The 19705-nt window shown below is 38.1% G+C and overlaps 3 protein-coding genes and 3 pseudogenes across 4 annotated transcripts; all 6 read left to right on the forward strand.

The window, feature by feature from the left end:
- Window positions 1-645: 645 nt before the first annotated feature.
- Window positions 646-4416, forward strand: PABN1 (polyadenylate-binding protein 1). The gene is made up of 6 exons (XM_008235805.2): window positions 646-994; window positions 1090-1192; window positions 2214-2284; window positions 2997-3188; window positions 3297-3421; window positions 3951-4416. The coding sequence occupies exons 1-6, from the start codon at window positions 872-874 to the stop codon at window positions 3994-3996; spliced, it is 660 nt and encodes a 219-aa protein (XP_008234027.1). The 5' UTR covers window positions 646-871; the 3' UTR covers window positions 3997-4416.
- A 733-nt stretch (window positions 4417-5149) lies between these two features.
- MED31 (SOH1 family protein) lies at window positions 5150-7990 on the forward strand. The gene is given in 7 exon segments (XM_089052142.1): window positions 5150-5327; window positions 5547-5601; window positions 5603-5645; window positions 5753-5849; window positions 6008-6086; window positions 6222-6490; window positions 7733-7990. Coding segments are annotated over 7 exon segments (609 nt in total). The 5' UTR covers window positions 5150-5280; the 3' UTR covers window positions 7752-7990.
- Window positions 7991-9165: 1175 nt separating this feature from the next.
- On the forward strand, window positions 9166-12310 carry LOC103333008 (glutamate dehydrogenase 2). Its single transcript, XM_008235809.2, has 8 exons — window positions 9166-9592; window positions 9702-9815; window positions 10546-10842; window positions 10937-11053; window positions 11135-11385; window positions 11568-11643; window positions 11730-11816; window positions 11914-12310. The coding sequence occupies exons 1-8, from the start codon at window positions 9485-9487 to the stop codon at window positions 12097-12099; spliced, it is 1236 nt and encodes a 411-aa protein (XP_008234031.2). The 5' UTR covers window positions 9166-9484; the 3' UTR covers window positions 12100-12310.
- A 398-nt stretch (window positions 12311-12708) lies between these two features.
- Window positions 12709-14083, forward strand: LOC103333105 (light-harvesting complex-like protein 3 isotype 1, chloroplastic; annotated as a pseudogene). The gene is made up of 3 exons (XR_016127108.1): window positions 12709-13216; window positions 13389-13526; window positions 13680-14083. The product of XR_016127108.1 is annotated as a light-harvesting complex-like protein 3 isotype 1, chloroplastic (transcript).
- An 882-nt stretch (window positions 14084-14965) lies between these two features.
- LOC103333009 (receptor-like protein EIX2) lies at window positions 14966-18119 on the forward strand (annotated as a pseudogene).
- Window positions 18120-18305: 186 nt separating this feature from the next.
- Window positions 18306-19537, forward strand: LOC103333106 (glucan endo-1,3-beta-glucosidase pseudogene; annotated as a pseudogene).
- Window positions 19538-19705: the final 168 nt, after the last annotated feature.

The following is a 19705-nucleotide window of genomic DNA, read 5'->3' on the forward strand; positions in this document are numbered from 1 at the left end:
ATTTAGACACTGAATTATGAAAATTCCTATAATACAAGATAAAAATTACCTATATCTATTTTTTGGTTCCTTAACTTCGTCATCATAACATAAAACACGTTTTTAGTGTATAGTATTTCGTCCATCTTAATTAACCATCTACTATTTATGGATAAAATGATATTTCTTTATACTTCGTTGGATAATATTCAAAGTTCGAATCTTTTTTGTCCTCAAATTAAAGAAAAAAACGTTCTCATGTTTACATGAAAGGTTATAAATAGGCCAAACCAAATTTTATGAATCACATTTTTCTCACTACCTTTGGTTCTATAATATGTTCTCTCACATATTATCCATGCTATTGTTAAGAGAATAGGGTTGTAAATTACGTACATGATATAACTTCTATTATATCGCACATGCATCACATTTGTGTGACATTTTTAGTAATCATTTAATATTTAATTGTAGTTCTTATTCTTAGAGCTTAGAATAATAAATGCCAACGACGTCGTTTAAGGGCAGCTAACTGACGCAAAATGAATTAGAAGTGAAGAAACGAAACGCAACCGCAAGATTTTTCTTTCTACGACGTGGTACAATCTTGTACGTTCATCATCAGCCCGACGCAAACAATAATGCAATCGTCAAGCAGAGTCTCCGAATCCAATGAGGTAATCAAATACAAACGGATAAAAAAGTCAAAATCCCAAAGTGCCCCCACGGGTTCTCAAAATTTCAAATTTGAGCCACGTTTCTCCTCAACCCCAACCCCAACCCCATACACATCGACCGCCCGATCCCAAATATATAATCCCCAAACCAAAAACCTCACAAAACCAGACACACCTCTCCGAATCACACTCACACAGACAATAGAGAGAGAGAGATGGAAGAGCAACAAGAGCACGAGGTTTACGGCGGCGAGATCCCAGCCGACGACGGCGAAGACGTCGACATGTCGTCCAGGGCCGACGACGACCAAGACTACAACGACGACCCTAACTCCAAGGTACTGCAATTTAGTCTCGTAAATCTCGATTGGTAGCTTCTTATTTGTTTGGACCGGTTGGGTTCATTTAGGTTCGGTTTTTCGTTGTGATATAGGAGCTGGAGGACATGAAGAAGCGGCTCAAGGAGATAGAAGAAGAGGCCGGCGCACTCCGCGACATGCAGGCCAAGGTCGAAAAGGAGATGGGCGCTGTTCAAGGTATCAATCCCCTCCCATTCATCCACAAGAAACCCAAGTTTTAGTGTTCTTTTTTATTCTTGCTTTCTTTAGGTATTGTGGGCGTGATTTGTTGAGCTAGGGTTAGGCTGCATTTGATTCTTTGTGGGTTTGAGCTCAGTGATAACTGTTTAGCTAATGCTAGGTCAGAATCCACTTTGTAGTCCTTTTGTGCTGTATGATTGGTGAATTCTTACATAAAAGCTTAAAAGAACATGGAAATTTGATTATTTTGAATTTTGATGCGTTGAACCGACCACGTTGTCACTTGGCACTGATTAATTGAGTGAATAACCCGAATTGGAAGGTTATTTATTTTGTACAATTGGAGTTTGGTAGGTTTGTTGTGTGTATGTGCACATGCACGTGTACCGTCTCGAATGGTTATACTAGAGTTATTGTTCTCTTATATAAGATACTGTAAAGACAGGAAAATTTTAATTATTTCGAGTCTTCACGTGCCGACCCTGGTTGTCAGTTGTTTGTCACTGATTAAATGGATCAATTGCCCAAGTTCCAAGGTTTCTCATATTGTATAATTGGGATTTTGTAGATTTTATTCTGCATACGTGTACGCTTGCCGTCTTGAATATTTTTACGAGGAGTCACTGTCCTTTTATATAAGCCCGATTGGTTCTAGTGCATAACTATGTGTCTCTAATATGATAACTAACCGGATTCTCTTAGTTGCATCTCCACCCTCTGCCATTTTTGTCTAATTGTGCGTCATTTGTATTTTCTTTGTTGGTCAGCCCATCGAAGGCACCTTTGAGTTATACATACAATGGTTCTTATAGAATCTTTCTGTCATACATTAGGCTTTTATAATGTGTATCAGCAGTAGTTTTGAACTGTTCATGCTTTAAATGTGATAAAACATGATTTCCATGGTTTGATGGTGCTAGATTTTAAGTTTTACTTCAAGGTTTATTGTTTCAAGTAATGATATCTATCAATATTAGCTAATAGTTATTGTTTTTATATGTTTTGATTGTGAATGAAGATTCCTCTAGTGGTTCTGCAACTCAGGCTGAGAAGGAGGAGGTGGATTCTCGATCCATCTATGTTGGTAATGTGAGGCTCAACAATCCTATCTTTGTTTCATTTTAATTTGGAATTCATTATACTATATTTAGTGTGGCTTGCTCTTGCTCTACATCTTTATCGTTTCTCTTATGAAAATTAGTTCTTGAGGGATCAATCTTTTAGAATTAGAAGATATCATAGTTTAGGATATCACTCAGTTTCCTAGCAGACATTTTATATGTTGCTTTAGGAGTTCCCTAGGACTGAGTGGCATCCATAGAGTTTGTTTGTTGCCCTAATTTTTTTAATTTACTCTGTGATTGTTATGTTTCTTTAGATTTTTTTTTCCTGTAGGCTGCAAATTATTGAAGGTTTCTTAGCCTGATTAATTTGTAGTTTGAGATTTGAATTTCACGTAGCCATCTATCTTCCATAGCCATGCCATCTTGAAAGAACTAGTTTAGATAATTTCTGGTGCAGATAGAGTTGGGTTGATAAACTTAAAAAGTTTAATGATATTTGGTATTCATTAATGTATAATTTAATGCAATTTTAAACAATTTACCCCAGCAACTTTAAGTTAGCTCTATGTAGTTTTTGAGATGCAGTCTCAAATTAGTTTGATTTCCTTTGTGTTTTGATTAAGTTCAACTGCAATAGGTCCAACGTTCTTTCTAAATTGTAACCATATGTGATATTTTATATCGTCTCTGGAAGCCTCAAGACCAAGAGTGAGAACTTTGTTTGATTTTAACTTCAGGTCGACTATGCATGTACTCCTGAGGAAGTCCAGCAGCATTTTCAGTCTTGTGGAACTGTGAACAGAGTTACAATTTTGACTGACAAGTTTGGTCAACCAAAAGGATTTGCTTACGTTGAGTTTGTTGAAGTTGATGCTGTTCAGAATGCTCTCCTGTTAAATGAATCAGAATTGCATGGCCGTCAATTGAAGGTACTTGATTTATTTTATATAGATAGTTCTCTATACTCATTTGAATTAGGGTAATAATTTTTTGGTCAATCATTTGAGCTATAGTGATTGGTTTTGGTATATTCACAGGTCTCTGCTAAGCGGACAAACGTTCCTGGAATGAAACAGTATCGGGGAAGGCGTCCAAACCCATTTTTTCGATCTCGGAGGCCCTTCATACCTGCTGCACCTTTCTTTCCTGCGTATGGTTATGGGTAAGCCCTAGGATCTCTTTGTTCTACTTGGTTGCCTTTAAGGAAGTCAAAGAGGCATGAGAATTTGGAAATTACTATTTGTCTCCATCAAATTCATCCTTTACTTGCTTTATGACCATTTAGTGTGCTTGAGTGTAGATTTTAGATTCGTATAAGACACAAAATATATGTGAAATGATATAAGGCCACACAACATGTGCTGCTGAGAGTATATAGACTTTAGTGGTATTATTTGAACTAAAGGTAATATTGTACTTTGCATGCCCCTCACATACTTCCGAAAAAAATGAATAAGCTGAAACTGCCAAAACTAGAAACTATGACAATCTTAAGCACCTAGTTAATTTCTCCTAGGCTGCGCAGCAGGTCCTTTGACAAATTGACTAGGCTGCAATATTGGCAGCTTGTTTGTGTTATTTCCTTAGCTGCACTGCTGGAAACTCTAGGTTTTTGTTTGTCTCGCTCACTCTGAGATACAAATAAGATAGTTTCTATACTTATGCATTGATTTGTTTTTTCTTGTATGCAGGAGGGTTCCAAGGTTCAGGCGGCCCATGCGATATAGACCATACTAATGATGAATAACATCACCAGGTGGCCACGTTATGTGAAGGCCATGTATGTTTTATTATGGTCATATACCATTCTAATTGTGCAAGAGCCATTTATGTTTCATTATGGTCGTATCTATAGTTTTGGGAACTGGAGAAAAGAAGTTGAACCATCATTTGCATGGCAGAAGCCAACTTGATTCTTTCTCAAATTTGTAGTGCACAAAATGGTTTAGTTCATGTGTGGAGGGGATGAAAGAAGGCAGATGTGCAAATGCTGTATTAGAGATGAGTCCTTTTTACAGAATTCTGTGCTAGATTTGTAGTTTTAAGATCAGTGTGGATGTTTTTTTCAACATTGAAGGAAGTGTTTATGCATTCAATTTTATGAATTCGAGTAGTGAATTATCAATATAAAGTTGTCTTTTTTGGGTCAAGACAAAAGTTTGTTTGTCCAAATGACATGATGTGGGCATATATTTTCCAATAAAATAAACGCAGGTGGAGGATTTATGCAGAACAGGAAATGTTGCAAATTGATTCTAGCCTCCATTCTAGAATGAAGCTTGTGAAATTGGACCGAGTCTATTGTATGTCGATTGCTTATGAATGGGATCTGTTTATAGCCCTTGATGTGAATTCCAACAGGTTAAATCACATTCTTAGACATCCTCATCCCAAGATATCTTCACAAAATGAGTTTAGGTCTGAACAAACTAGACAAGTAACGTGGGTTGTTACATGGCAATATCTTCTTGTTTCAAAATCAATTTTGATACAAGCAAACAAAAACACTATCCTATCCTATGAGCTGGGATCTCAAATTCGAGAAATTGTTTTAATGACACTGAATTTCTAGTGAATGTCAATATACCATGAGCGCAAAAATTGGACAATTAACAAGAATTTGTGGTAGTGCGTGTGTGAGAAACCCCCCCTCCCTTGTACTAGTTTAGACCATCGCTTGTATTCCGAAAAAAGGACCGAAAAAAGGAGGGGGAAGGGTTGGGGTGGGGAGTGTTTCAACTTTATTTTTTTCGCCTTAAAAAAATATTTATTATTTATGGGCTAAAAAATAAATCAAGTAGTAATTTTGAGATTGGGCTCAGACCAAGGCAACGCCGGCTTGGCCCATCTCCGCTGCTTTAGTTGTTATGATTGTTACGGATGCTACTACTAGTAGAAAGGGGGCGCTTCTTGTTCAGTCTCGTTAAATAAAGAATCCAAGTTAAAGTAAAGAGGGTGGGAGAATAGCAGAAAATCGCTCGCAAAATCTGATATCTGAGTGCGTGGGAGGCTTGAAATTGAATGGCTTCTGGCACAGAGAGTGACGAAACAGCCGATACTCCACCCTTGTAAGCAAGCCCACCTTCTTCCTCTTCGCTTTCAAATATTATAATTTTTTTGCCTTTTATTTTTCTTCTGATTTATATGATTTTTTGTCGATATCCTAAACTTTCCTGGGGTTCGTGGGAGTTCATTTTATCTTAATTAATTTCTCAAACGTTTTACCCATTTGATTGGAACAGAGAAAGAAGTTGTTCAATTTGATTGATTTCTACTGGTAATTGCAGGACAAATACCATATACAAGGACCCAGATGACGGCCGACAACGCTTCTTGCTTGAACTTGGAATTCGTCCAATGTCTTGCAAATCCCACCTACATTCACTGTACTCTCTTTCACTTTGCTATTTTTCTTTCTTTTTGCATTTACTCTATCTTCATGGACATGCACCATTGTTATAAAAGTTCCTTATTCTTTGTCTGTTTGCTACAGATTTGGCTCAAAATCGTTATTTTGAAGATGAGGCTTTCATTGGGTACTTGAAATATCTTCAATATTGGCAGCGTCCTGAGTATACGAAATTTATAATGTGAGTGAAAGCCCATGTCTTATAATAACTTTGTGGTCATTTTTGTCTTAAAAAAATAAAATAACTTTGTGGTCATTTTGAGTTCATTGACTGGTCTACGTTCTTTTATAAGGTATTTTTTTTTTCCACCCTTGATATAATTTCCTGTAACTATTCAGGTATCCTCATTGCCTATTTTTTCTTGAGCAACTTCAAAATGCCAACTTTCGCAACGCAATGGCCCATCCTGTTAACAAGGTCAATTTCTGATGCTTCTGTGTTGTTCCCTTTTGAGTCACTTCTGGAATGATGTTTTTCTCCCTTAAAATTTAAAGTGTTTGGAGCTATATATTGGAGTTAGCAGTAAATTCATCTGGTTCTTGTAACTTTTAGGAATTGGCACATAGGCAGCAATTCTACTTTTGGAAGAACTATAGGAACAACCGTTTGAAACATATATTACCGAGACCCCTTCCTGAACCTGTTGCTGCACCTCCTACTCCTGCTCCACCTCAGCAACCTGTGCCTCCTGTGCCAGCTACAACTGTTTCGGTGACAGCAAATGCTCCAGCCCCTTCTCCTATGCAGTATGCTGTTCCCCCTGGGTCTGCTCTTGCAAAAAACGAAGCAAGGAATAGTGGGGTTGATCGAAGAAAGAGGAAGTATGTTGATTATTTTATTTTATTTTTTTCGTCATTGTGGAAGCACAAGTTTTCTGCAAATTTTAACCAAAAAACCATACTAGATCAGTGTCCTGATTTATGCATGTGGTTATTACTATAGGAAAGAAGGTTAACTTGACAGTATCATACATAATAACAGCAATGGAAAATATATCAGGTGAGGTAAGTTTTAATTTCTTGGTCTTCAGGCTTATGAGATTAGCATTATTTCTTATTCAAATTCTATGATACAATGATCAAGCTCATATGATAAGGTCCAAGTTTTTCAAATATGGTAGATAATTGTATAGCATTATGATAAATGTCTAATATCCACCCTTTCTGCATTTTTCTTTTGCTTCTTTGATAGTGATTGATGAATTCATGAAATCTTTATGCTCTATGAAATTCTTGGTTAGCAGTAGTCTTCAGTAACTTGTATATCTGATTCCACTTGTTCCATCAGATCAATTATGTATTTTTCAATGCCAGGGGAAAAAAAAAAGAACAAAAGAAGTTTTCTTTCCATGGCTGGCTCCCTTTTTCTTCTTTGGTGCAAACTGGGCAGCTGTGCCAGGTCTTTGTGAACATGTCATGCCACTCCTAAGTGTTCATCATGCTACAGTGTTTTTTCCTTTCTCCTCCCCATCTTTTATATGGCGATGATGATGTGCTCTTATTAAACTACACCTCTCAGGATGAGAACAGCTACTCTGTAGTTGTTCTTTGAGCAGATCTAGTAAAACATCTGAGCCATTTGGCAGGAGTGAATTATAAGATGCTTATTTCAGCTTCACCATCCTGCCAGGCTTATTGTATTTTTTTTTTGGAAGGGACTTTATTTATTTATTTATTTTAAATCTTTGATGTTTTGGTTGGGGTAGGGGTGGGGGCACTTTAATTTTTGTTTGGCCTACACATTAGGAAAATGCGTTGTGGTAACGGGGTCCTTTGTATTAAATGTCTTGCACAATGTTCATTCAAATTAAAGTATGTGCACATGTATTCTAAGTGCAATTGCATTCTTACCGTTTTTGTTGACCATTTGGGTTTATGGATGGTCTGCGATATTTGTTACCCAATGACAGAATATTGGCACATTTAAAATTCACAACATTATGAAATCTTCTGAAGAAATAGCCTTTGGCTGGGATATATAAGTATTTCTATAACATTTTATATGTGTAAACCATATTTCATGCTTTTATCTGTTCATTTTGAAAGTTTTGTCACTGATTGTAGGAGAATGGTCAAGAACTGAAGGTGCAGGACTTTCCATCTTTCAGAGAGATTTTGACATTATAATGTTAGTTCCTTTGAGACACTTTATGAGCACACGTGGGAGTTCGTGAGACTGTGACCATAGCACAAAACTTTTAGAAGATCATCTGGTAGTTATCTTTGTACTGTATTTTATACCTTGTAAGTTGTAAGATTGCCTACTTATGGTTGGAATAGATTGCTTGGAGGATAATTTATTTCCTCGAATAGTTTTGATTTCGTTGAGGTGCCTAACTCAAAAATGTCCTTTGATTGTGTTGTCAATCAATTTGCTTGTTGTTGGTCTGAGTTGAATGATTTTGGTTTGCCTTTTGTTTTTCTCCCAATGAGAACTCCTCCATGGTCTAAGAAAGTGGTTGGCTTACAAGAAAAACTGTTTTCATCTTAGTCAAGCCAAAATTGCAGACGGAACTGATCAGATCATTTTGCGAATTAATGGTTTGATTTGTTAAATTGTGTTTCCTTCAATGTCTCCTCCAAGCTGATGTACCAAATCCCAGCAACCTTCTCTATTGGATTCTAAGATACAACATTGATTTTCTGAAAACCAGGTTATGGATGGATTTGTGCAGAACATGAATTGTTTCTCGAGACGCTGGCTGATAGGACACGTAATGAAAACGTTAAAAAGATGGTGTGTTTGTTCTTGGCACTGCTTACTTGCAGAACAACCAAAGCAAAATTGAGTTTTGATAGCACAACACAAATCAAAGTGTTGTTTGTGTAATCTAGTAGGGTAAAAACGACATTGTCCATTTACCCCGACCGAGGTCTGTTGTCTGTCTTATTGGAAATTTGCCAATTGGTCCCTTTTGCAGTTGAGACCTGTTCAGATACTCTCAGGCTCAGTTCTAATTTATCTTCAATTCCTCACCTTCCTTTCCAAAGCGTATCTGTCCACCTCATCCCCAATACGCGGCGAAGCGTGGTCCAACTTAATAACCTGGCCCACGTCAATTCCCACGCCACGTGGATAATACTGAATAGCGATTGCTCATCTGACTCCAGTTAAGTCTGAGTTGTCGTGACGTAAGATGTTACAAGGGAAGGTAGGAGGGTTATTGATTGGGATGCCACGTCATCCTCCGGTCGTTGAACTGCCCAGATAAGCCTTCTTCCAAACTACGTGGATGCCAAATATAATAATTGTAATAGGAAAAAAAAATAAAATTCATTTGTTTATAGAAACAACGGTCATTATATGCATGCACATCAATTTTCACGTGAAAATCTGGCCCCCTAATTTCTGCTACGGTGAATCTAAAATAGCTGGCTTTGCTTGACTACTATATATATTTACCATTATGCCCTTGAAGGTCAATAGTAACACATCAGCTTAGTGCTGTGATTGACCGAGCTCCTCAAGCTTATCCCTACAATGTGGTTAGGTGTTTACACATCTCTCTCTTTCTTTCTTCAAAATCTCTAAGCAAATCCATAACATCACCAACAGTGGCTGGCTGGCACCTTCATTTTCAACCACTCTTTCCCTATATATACTCACCAACCACTTCACTCTTTTTTTCATCACCATTTGCTTAGCTCTCTTTGTCGTCTTCAATTTTCACCTTCTCACAAATCCCATTGCGTTATTTTGGCCACCACCCAATTTTTATTCCCTTTGGCTTGGAGTTCTCCTTCGGTATCTTGAAAAGTTTTCCCATCACTTTCTCTTTTCTGGGTAGTCTCTGTTTTTGAGTTTTGTTGGCAGCCATGAACGCCCTCGCCGCAACAAGCCGCAATTTTCGCAACGCGGCCCGTATTCTTGGATTGGATGCTAAGATTGAGAAGAGTCTCTTGATCCCTTTCAGAGAGATCAAGGTTCATCGGCTGTTTCTTTTTGGTCTTTTTATTAAAGTTTGATTATAATCTGATCAGTTGTGATTGTTTCTCGAGAAATTGTTGAACTTTGTCTGTTGTGGTGGATAAGGTGGAGTGCACAATTCCGAAGGACGATGGAAGCTTGGTTTCGTACGTTGGATTCAGAGTGCAACATGATAATGCACGTGGACCAATGAAGGGAGGGATCAGATATCATCCTGAGGTGATGTGTTTCGTTTTGTTTCCGTTGGGTTTTTGTCTTTTGCTTTGTCCTTTTCATGATCTGTTTATTTTGTGTTCTGCATAATGTCATTTGGGTTTTGGGGGGTTTTTGGATTTTCTGTGTAGATCCAATGATTTGATTGCTTTTTGAGATAAAGCTGAAAGATCATCATACTTTACAAAAAGTTCAGGAGGGAAGAGTAATTAATTGAAGATATAAACTTTGAGTCTTAACTTTTGGTCACTAATCGAATTGGTATAATTTGCAAAAATAAATAAATTTTACATGAAGAAATATATAGTTTAAGACCAAATAAAAATAAATTATGCTTTTGGGTATCTGTATTGTGTTTTGGCTTACAAAAGTCAGCTAATTGGTTTGGCTAAACAGTTCATGTGTAAAGTAATCATTCAAGGTTCTGTCTTTGCACAGGTCCCTTAAGTAGTTATGTTTTCGACAAATGTCATTTCACTTGTTTATTTGTCACTTAGCCTTTCTTCTTTTTTATGAGAACTGAGAACCCAGATCCCAGATCATTTCCCCTGTTTTGCGCCAACAAAATGCAATGTTTCACATTTCTCTAGTCCAGTCCACATTTCTAGGAGATGATTTCACATAGGAACCTCTGCCTGGCCTTTAAAAAAGTTTGAAACCAGCAGCATAAATTAGAGAAATGTATATGCTTTTTTGTGAATTCTATATTGAAAGTTATCTTATTTTGTTTTTGAAGGTTGATCCGGATGAAGTAAATGCCCTGGCCCAACTTATGACCTGGAAGACTGCTGTGGCGGACATTCCATATGGTGGAGCAAAGGGTGGAATTGGATGCACCCCAAGGGAGTTAAGTAAAAGTGAGTTGGAGCGTCTGACTCGTGTCTTCACTCAGAAAATCCATGATCTCATTGGAACTCATACTGATGTTCCTGCACCTGATATGGGCACCAATGCCCAGACAATGGCATGGATTTTGGATGAGTACTCCAAATTTCACGGTCACTCACCAGCTGTTGTGACTGGAAAGCCCATTGTAAGTACTGAACACTGTGAAATTGGGACACATAAGTAACATACAGAAATTCTCTCATTCTTACCTAAGTTGTCTCTTGTGTTTGTGTTTTTAGGATCTTGGGGGATCACTAGGTAGGGAGGCTGCAACTGGACGCGGTGTTGTTTTTGGAACGGAAGCTTTACTTGCAGAATATGGGAAGTCAGTTAAAGATTTGACTTTTGTTATTCAGGTAGAATCATTTGACATTGTCTTCTTTGTTAATAACGTTTTGTGATCATATCAAAAATGATTGTTTTGTGAACTTTTATAGGGTTTTGGAAATGTGGGATCCTGGGCAGCAAGGCTTATACACGAGAGAGGTGGTAAGGTTATTGCTGTGAGTGACATCACTGGCGCAATTAAGAACCCAAATGGAATTGATATCACGGAGTTGATTAAGCACAAGGAAAACACTGGAAGTTTATTAAATTTCAGTGGTGGAGATAACATGGACCCTAATGAACTGCTAGTACATGAATGTGATGTTCTCATCCCTTCTGCTTTAGGAGGAGTTCTGAACAGGTTTAACCTCTTTACCAACAAACTCACTGCTTTCCTTGGTGTTTCTTATACTATGTTTTGCATTATCAATTCTCTTCCTTCTCCTCTCTCTTTCTCTCCCTTCATTGACAAAAGAGGTAGTTTTTTAATTGCACTTATATAATTCCACTTATTTTACTTATATCCGTCATTCTGCTGTAAAGGGAAAATGCTTCATCTGTGAATGCCAAATTCATTGTTGAGGCCGCAAATCACCCTACTGATCCAGAAGCAGATGAGGTATTACTGCATATTCTTTCTTCTGAGATTTTAAGTTGGAGAAAAAGACAGTTACAATTCTGATGGATGATTTCTAATTGATGCAGATTCTATCCAAGAAAGGAGTTATAATACTCCCAGATATATATGCAAATGCTGGTGGTGTGACTGTTAGCTATTTTGAGTGGGTTCAGGTGACTGACAGAGGAAAAACTTTATCTCCTATTGATTTTTCTGAGTTTGATTAGGGACATAATTTAACGTGCTGAAATTTGATTATATTTGTCACAGAATATTCAAGGTTTTATGTGGGACGAAGAGAAGGTCAATAATGAGCTCCAAAGGTACATGACTCGGGCCTTCCATAACATCAAGAACATGTGCAAGACCCACGAGTGTAATCTCAGAATGGGTGCCTTCACATTGGGTGTAAACCGGGTTGCGCGTGCCACCGTCTTAAGGGGTTGGGAAGCATAAAGAGCTTCTGTCAGTCTGTTGGATTTCTTCTTTATCTCTTCAATACACAGTCACAGCCGAGGGCTGAAGAGGCAGCTTGAAGAAGCCATTCTTTGTAACCTCCAAAATTCTCTGTTCTCTTTTTCTGCAGTTAATTGTGGCATTTTTTGGCAGATTTTGTATCGATTGGAGGAAGTGATTCGTGAAGAAAAATATGATTTTCTTGTTGCAATGTGGCTCAAATGATAAATTGGTGGTTGCTATTCTTATATTAGTATTGTTACCATTGTCAGGAAATTAAATCCAATCTGGTCTTCAAGATTTTTCCGAGTTAAAGTTAATTAGTTAGGTGAATTTGGCCACAATTTCTGGTTCATTGTTGGCTTTGAAAGAATGATTGTCCTTTGGCCTCCCTTGTTTATAAAATATAAAGAAAATCCAAACTGAATTTATCCACCCAAGTTTTTATAGATAGTTTGGACCAAGTCTAGAGTGATTTAAACTATAAAAGATTCAGTGAAAAATGCATATTAAATTTCTTGCTAGCAATTTTTACCAATTCTTTAAAAAAATGAAAATGGTTAAAGCAGATACAGTAAAGAGTTTGCCCATAACTTCACTGACAAAAACAAGGGAAGATAAGCTTTCAAATTCCCAAGCATGGCCTTCCTCCCTACTTTCTATCTATAAGATCATTTTGAAAAAAAGAGAAGAACAAGAAACTGAAGCACCAAACTAGCAAGAACAAAGGAGGAGAGCTACCTTAAGATAAGGCATGGCTTCCTTGGCCATTTCTGCTTCATTGCAAACAGTTTGCAGCTCACATCAAGCCACTAAGAAACAACAGCCAAATCCAGACCAGCTGCTCGCTCTTTGGGGACAAAAGAGGCCACCCATCATGTTGTTGCGCTGGATGTGAAAGCTCAAAATGGTTTAAACATAGAGAAGCAAGAGAAGTCTGCTTTATGCATCGATGGGCCTGAGGCAGAGGATGCTGCAGACTACAAATCACAACATGGTTTGGGTACAGAATTGCCTCTTGTGAAGTTCAACGACGAGCGGTGGAAGAAAGGGACATGGGATCTAAATATGTTTTCCAAGGATGGCAAGTTGGACTGGGATGGCATCATTCTAGCAGGTGCTCTGCTCTAATTGGTCTCTCTCAGATTTATCACAAAACTTGTGTTTCTATTGAAATATTCATGTTTATATAGGCTATTTGTTCTATGTTTGTGTCCTATTTTAACTTTTTTATACAATGCATTAAAAAAATTGTTTATTTTATATGTATTGGCAATTTGGCACTGCAGAAGCAAGGAGGAGGAAGTTTCTTGAGCTTCACCCAGAATCAGCCACCAACGACGACCCGGTTGTGTTTAGGAGCTCCATCATACCATGGTGGGCATGGATGATGAGATCCTATCTCCCGGAGGCTGAGCTGATCAATGGTTGGTTCCGATCATCAATCACTTCACACACACTTGCACTTCTTAGTTCTTAGAAATATGCATGCAATTCTTGCTGCATGCATTGCATTATTATATTTCTTAGTTCTAATTAGAACTATGTATCTTTTGCTGCATGAACTATTTTGGATATAGGTCGAGCGGCAATGGTTGGGTTCTTCATGGCATATGTTGTAGATGCTTTGACAGGGCTCGGTGTTGTAGGACAAACTGGCAACTTCATATGCAAGGCAGGGTTCTTTGTGGCAGTCATTGCTATAATATTCATCAGGCGAACCCAAGATTTTGAGAACTTAAAGAAGCTAGCTGATGAAGCTACTTTCTATGACAAGCAATGGCAAGCTTCGTGGATAGATCGAAATGCAACAAGTGGTTCTTTAGATCAAACTGGAAAGAAAATTTAAGCCTGCCTTCCAAGAGAAATTGTATTTATCTTACTAGTTGGACCACAGAATGGTTTGTTTATCTCTAGTATTAAATTACAATGACATAATCTAAATATTTTGTTTGACCTAGATTTTTGTTCTCAACTCCAGTGCTGGTCAATGATCAATCCATAAACCATTCTAATTTACAATCCCCAAATTTTCTGCTTAATTTTTTTCCCTCTTATAACGTTGGAGACCCAATTGACATTTCACTGCCTTATGCATTGTTCGTTTCTGAGACGGTCGTTGTGACATACGGTGGTCTAAGTTATGATAACTTGTTTGACTCCATGGTGGATGCATTACATGCATCATTGGAGAAAGCAGGGGAGCCCCAAGTCCAAGTGGTGGTGTCCGAGAGAGGCTGGCCCTCCGATGGAAATAGGGAGGTGACAACACCAGCCACAAATATACAATTCGAACCTAATAAGCCACGTTTATCCAATCAGTTTTCTGTGAACAAAAATTAAAGGACAAATCATAGTTTCAGTAACTTACGCGATCGATTATACAATTAGCTCAAAGAGCAATTAGAAAGCGTGTTTCTGGTCATAATTAGAATGTGATTGTCTCCGAATAATGCAACATTGGTAGATTTTTTGACACTAGTCTCAGTTTTTCTTTATGTGTTATCCAATTTGACTCTCTCTTCTTTTCTTTTGGTCTGTTATTGCCCTAATACTTTTGACTTGATAAGGTAAATTTAAGACAAGTTCTTTTTTCTATTTTCAAATTTTGCACCATTCGATGTCATCTATTGGTTCTTTTTATTTTTATATTCGTTTGATGAAGACATGGTATTCGATTTTGGCAGCCGAGCGGGAATCTCATTACAAATGGCAAAAAGATAAAATTGTGATCAAGAGTCAAAATAACGATGTAAGAAAAAGGTTGATTTGTAGGCCAAAGAAAGATCAAATAATGTTATAAGTCAGTGGCCCAACATTTTCCACTCAAAAGTTATTGTTCATGCACTTTACACAATATAACTGGATGAAGATAACCATGAGAGCTGGTTTACTTCTGTTCAGGTTTCTAAGCACTATGGTAGCCATAACTATTAGTTTTGGTTTGTGCAATGGGAATCTGGGAGTGCCTTGCAAAGAAAGTGAACGACAAGCACTTTTGATATTCCAGAAGGATCTTGAGGATCCTTCAAATCGGCTTTCGTCGTGGGTAGGTGAAGGAGTTTGTTGCAATTGGACTGGAGTTGTCTGTGATGACTTAACCGGTCACGTCCGCGAGCTCCACCTTAATAAACCCGACTCTCAACAGGATCTCCACTTATCTTTTGGGGATTTCTATGTCACTTCTACTTGGTTGGGTGGTAAGATAAATCCTTCTTTGCTCAGTTTGAAGTATCTCAACTACTTAGACTTAAGTTACAATAATTTTCAAGGTATTCAGATTCCTAGCTTCTTTGGTTCACTTAAAAGTTTAAGATATCTTAACCTATCTGAGGCAAGCTTCCAAGGTATAATTCCTCCTCAGTTGGGAAATCTCTCAAATTTACAGTATCTTGGTCTCCGCGGTTACAAGCTTAAGGTTGAGAATCTTCAATGGGTTTCTGGTCTTTCTCATTTGAAAAAACTTGACATGAGTCGTGCTAATCTTAGTAAAGCATCCGACTGGTTACAAGTTCTAAACATGCTCCCCTCTTTGGTAGAGTTACATATGGCCGGTTGTCAACTTGATCACATTCCCCCTCTACCCCTCACAAATTTTACTTCACTTGCCATCCTTGATCTTTCTGAAAACACATTTGATTCTTTGATGCCCAGGTGGGTTTTCAGTCTTAGAAATCTAGTTTCCCTTTCTGTCAAAGGTTGTGGTTTCCAAGGTTCATTTTCTAGCCATCCACAAAATATCTCCTCTCTCAAGGAACTTGATCTTTCATTGCACAATCTGTGTGAGTTGATGGATCTTGATCTGTCATTCAACAATTTCAATGGCAATGTATCAGAAATCTTTGACAGTTTGTCTGTGTGTGGTCCAGACAAATTAAAGTCCTTGTCGTTAGGGTCTAATAATTTTTCAGGTCATTTGGCAGAGCATGTAGGAAATTTTAAAAATTTAAGCCACCTTGATCTTTCTGCTAATTCTATATCAGGTCCAATTCCTGTGTCCTTGGGGAATCTGTCCGTGTTGACAGAATTGCTGATTTATGACAATCAGTTTAATGGAACTCTCCCAGAAAGTATTGGTCAACTCAAAATGCTGACTGTTTTGGATATATCTTATAATTCATTAGAAGGAGCAGTGTCTGAAGTTCATTTTACTTACCTTACAAAATTGAAGGATTTCGTTGGAAAAGGAAACTCATTGGCTCTGAATACTAGTCGAGGTTGGCTTCCTCCTTTTCAACTCAATCGCTTATGGTTGGATTATTGGCATCTAGGACTTGAATTTCCTATGTGGCTTCAGACTCAAAAGCAATTGAAGCTTCTAAGCCTACCCAATACAGGAATTTCAGATACCATTCCGGCTTGGTTTCCAAACATATCTTCCCAGTTGGTGGCTCTAAATCTCTCTCACAACCAATTGCATGGTGAAATTCAAAATATAGTGGCCGGCTTTCAGTCAGCAATTGACCTAAGTTCAAACCAGTTCAATGGTTCATTACCTTTTGTTTCCTCCTCAGTATCTGCACTAGATCTTTCCAATTCATCATTTTCTGGATCACTCTTCCACTTCTTTTGTGATAGGATGGATGAACCAAAAAACCTTTCTTCTCTTCATCTAGGGGACAATCTTCTTACTGGAGACATTCCTAATTGCTTGATGAATTGGAAAAGGTTGGTGATGTTAAACTTAAAAAGTAACTAATTTGAGTGGGAACATTCCAAACTCCATAGGATACTTAAAAAGGCTGACCTCACTGCAGTTGCACAATAATCAGCTATCTGGAGAATTACCTTTGTCCATGCAGAACTGTACAGACTTGTTAGTTGTTGACCTTGGCAAAAACAAGTTTGTTGGCAGCCCGCTAACATGGATTGGGAAAAGCCTTTCGATTTTGAAGGTTCTTAACATTCGTTCAAATAACCTTCAGGGAGACATTCCTTATGAACTCTGTTATCTGAAAAGTCTCCAAATCTTGGATCTTGCACAGAACAATCTATCAGGAACAATACCAAGATGCTTCCACAACTTTAGTGCAATGGCCACCTTTCCAAATTCATTGATCTTGACATTTGCTGAATATTTAATGGATAATGTGATCTTGTTTACAAAAGGGAGAGGAGCAGAATATGGTCGCAAAATGCTTAAATTGGTAAAAGGCATGGACCTTTCAGACAACATGATATATGGTGAGATCCCTGAGGAACTGACCACTCTCGTTGGGTTGCAATCACTGAATCTATCGAAAAATCTTTTGGCTGGAAGAATCCCTTCAAATATTGGTGACATGAAATGGTTAGAATCTATGGATTTTTCAATGAACCAATTTAGCGGTGAAATTCCTCCGAGCACAGCGAGTTTGACATTTTTGAGTCATTTGAACTTGTCCTACAATAATTTGACGGGACAAATTCCGAAAAGCACTTAGCTCCAGAGCCTTGATGAGTCTTGCTTTATCGGCAATGAACTTTGCGGAGCTCCACTCGACAAGAATTGCAGTGCAAATGGGGTGATACCACCACCAGCAGTTGAGCAACACAGAGGATACCATTTACCTGAAGACGGTTGGTTCTATCTTAGCTTGGGACTGGGGTTCATGTTTGGTTTTTGGGGTGTACTTGGTTCGTTGCTGCTAAACATGCCATGGAGCATTGCTTTTTCCCGATTTCTAAATAGCATGGTAGTTAAACTTTATGGTGTAATTGTTGAATATATTTAGCTAAGTTTCTTTTTCTTTTGGGGGGTGAAATATATTTAGCTAGCTTTGTTTGTACATAGAATGAGCTTGTTGCGTTTTTTTTTTTTTTTTGGTCGAAGTACAATATATAAGTTAGCAGTTCTACTATTAATAAACCGCCATATTTTATAATAAAACAGTATCAATGTTGCTCGTAGTGGATCCTTCTCTATGTTTAAATAATGAATTCATCCTATTTATTGTAAATAATATGAAATATTCTTTTCAAGTGCTCAAAAATCCGTTATAGATTGCATTAGGACTTCTGCAAATTAGTTTAAGTGTCCTGTTTTTTGGGTCCAAGTTTCCCGTTTTGTTAGTTCAAGTATCCTGTTTTGTTAGTTTAAGGTTCCCGTTTTGTCAGTTTAAGTTTCCCTTTGTTAGGAGCTCTGGCTCTTTTCCCAGTCGAAGTGGGGTTTGGTGGCTCTATATAAAAGCCTAGTTTGTAATTGTACTTTGCAAATTATTCATACTATCAATAAAGCTTTTGAGAGTGAATTCCAATACTTCTGTTTGTTGGTTTTGGACGTTGTTTTCTAGGACTGATTCTTCTATTCTCGTTTCAAATAGCAGCAATCTTTGCAATGTCCACTAACTTTGAACTGCTTTGTCTCCTCTTCTCCGTCGCGCTTTCAGTACTACTTGGTCCAAATTTTGCAACCGGTTCTACAATTGGAGTATGCTATGGAATGGTGGCCAATGATTTGCCACCACCAAGAGAAGTTATTGATATGTACAAATCGAATCAAATCGGACGAATGAGACTCTATGATCCAAACCCAGAAGCATTAGAGGCCCTTCGCAATTCTGGCATCGAAGTCCTAGTTGGAGTCAGGAATGAGGATCTTCAACAACTTGCAGGCTCTTACTCTGCTGCTGAGAACTGGGTGGCAACATACATTACGCCTTATTCGCTGCAAGTCCAGTTTCGATACATAGTTGTTGGCAATGAGATCTTCCCAGGAAACTCTGCCCGGTATGTCCTCCCAGCAATGCAAAACTTGCAGAATGCATTGAGTTCTGGAGACATCAAGGTCAGCACTTCAATTGCGACATCAGTCTTGGGTGTATCTTACCCTCCCTCAGCTGGAGCCTTTTCTGAAGACACCATAGAGTATATGGTGCCTATTGCTCAATACCTCAACAACATTGGTGCCCCTTTATTAGCCAACGTGTACCCTTATTTTGCCTACATTGGAGACCCAATTGACATTTCACTGCCTTATGCATTGTTCGCTTCTGAGACGGTCGTTGTGACAGATGTTGGTTTAAGTTATGATAACCTGTTTGACACCATGGTGGATGCATTATATGCTGCATTGGAGAAAGCAGAGGCGCCCCAAGTCCAAGTGGTGGTGTCTGAGACAGGCTGGCCCTCCGATGGGAACAGAGAGGTGACAACACCCGAGAATGCTCAAATCTACAATTCAAACCTAATAGGCCATGTGTTATCATCCCGTGGAACTCCAAGGCGGCCGGGGAACTCCACAGAGACTTACTTGTTTGCCATGTTTAATGAGAACATGAAGCCTGGTGCAGCAGTGGAGCAACACTGGGGTCTCTTTTATCCAAACAAGAGCCAAGTTTATCCTATCAATTTCCCAGTAGAAACACTAAAGCACAAAACTTGGTTTCAGAAACTTATGCAATGGATTATACAATCAGCTCAAAGCGCATTTGGAAAGCATATTTATGGTCATAATTAGAATGTGATATCTCCAAATAATGTTTATATTTTTTATTTTTTATTTTATAAAAATATTAGTCACTAGTCTGAGTTTCTTTATGTGTAATCCAATTTGACTCTCTCTTGTTTTCGTTTGGAATGTTTTGACTTGAGAATTGATGATGCAGTTGATACAGGCTTGGGAGAT

Source organism: Prunus mume, linkage group LG5, assembly GCF_029339155.1.
Source record: "Prunus mume cultivar Tortuosa linkage group LG5, ASM2933915v1, whole genome shotgun sequence".
NCBI lineage: Eukaryota > Viridiplantae > Streptophyta > Magnoliopsida > Rosales > Rosaceae > Prunus > Prunus mume.

Bases quoted from the DNA above. Each gene is read 5' to 3' on its own strand.
- PABN1 (XM_008235805.2), top strand. From the start codon at position 872: ATGGAAGAGCAACAAGAGCACGAGGTTTACGGCGGCGAGATCCCAGCC. The intron at 995-1,089 runs GTACTGCAATTT...GTTGTGATATAG, and splicing joins ACGACGACCCTAACTCCAAG to GAGCTGGAGGACATGAAGAA. The intron at 1,193-2,213 runs GTATCAATCCCC...TTGTGAATGAAG, and splicing joins GGAGATGGGCGCTGTTCAAG to ATTCCTCTAGTGGTTCTGCA.
- LOC103333008 (XM_008235809.2), top strand. From the start codon at position 9,485: ATGAACGCCCTCGCCGCAACAAGCCGCAATTTTCGCAACGCGGCCCGT. The intron at 9,593-9,701 runs GTTCATCGGCTG...GTGGTGGATAAG, and splicing joins TCCCTTTCAGAGAGATCAAG to GTGGAGTGCACAATTCCGAA. The intron at 11,644-11,729 runs GTATTACTGCAT...TAATTGATGCAG, and splicing joins CTGATCCAGAAGCAGATGAG to ATTCTATCCAAGAAAGGAGT.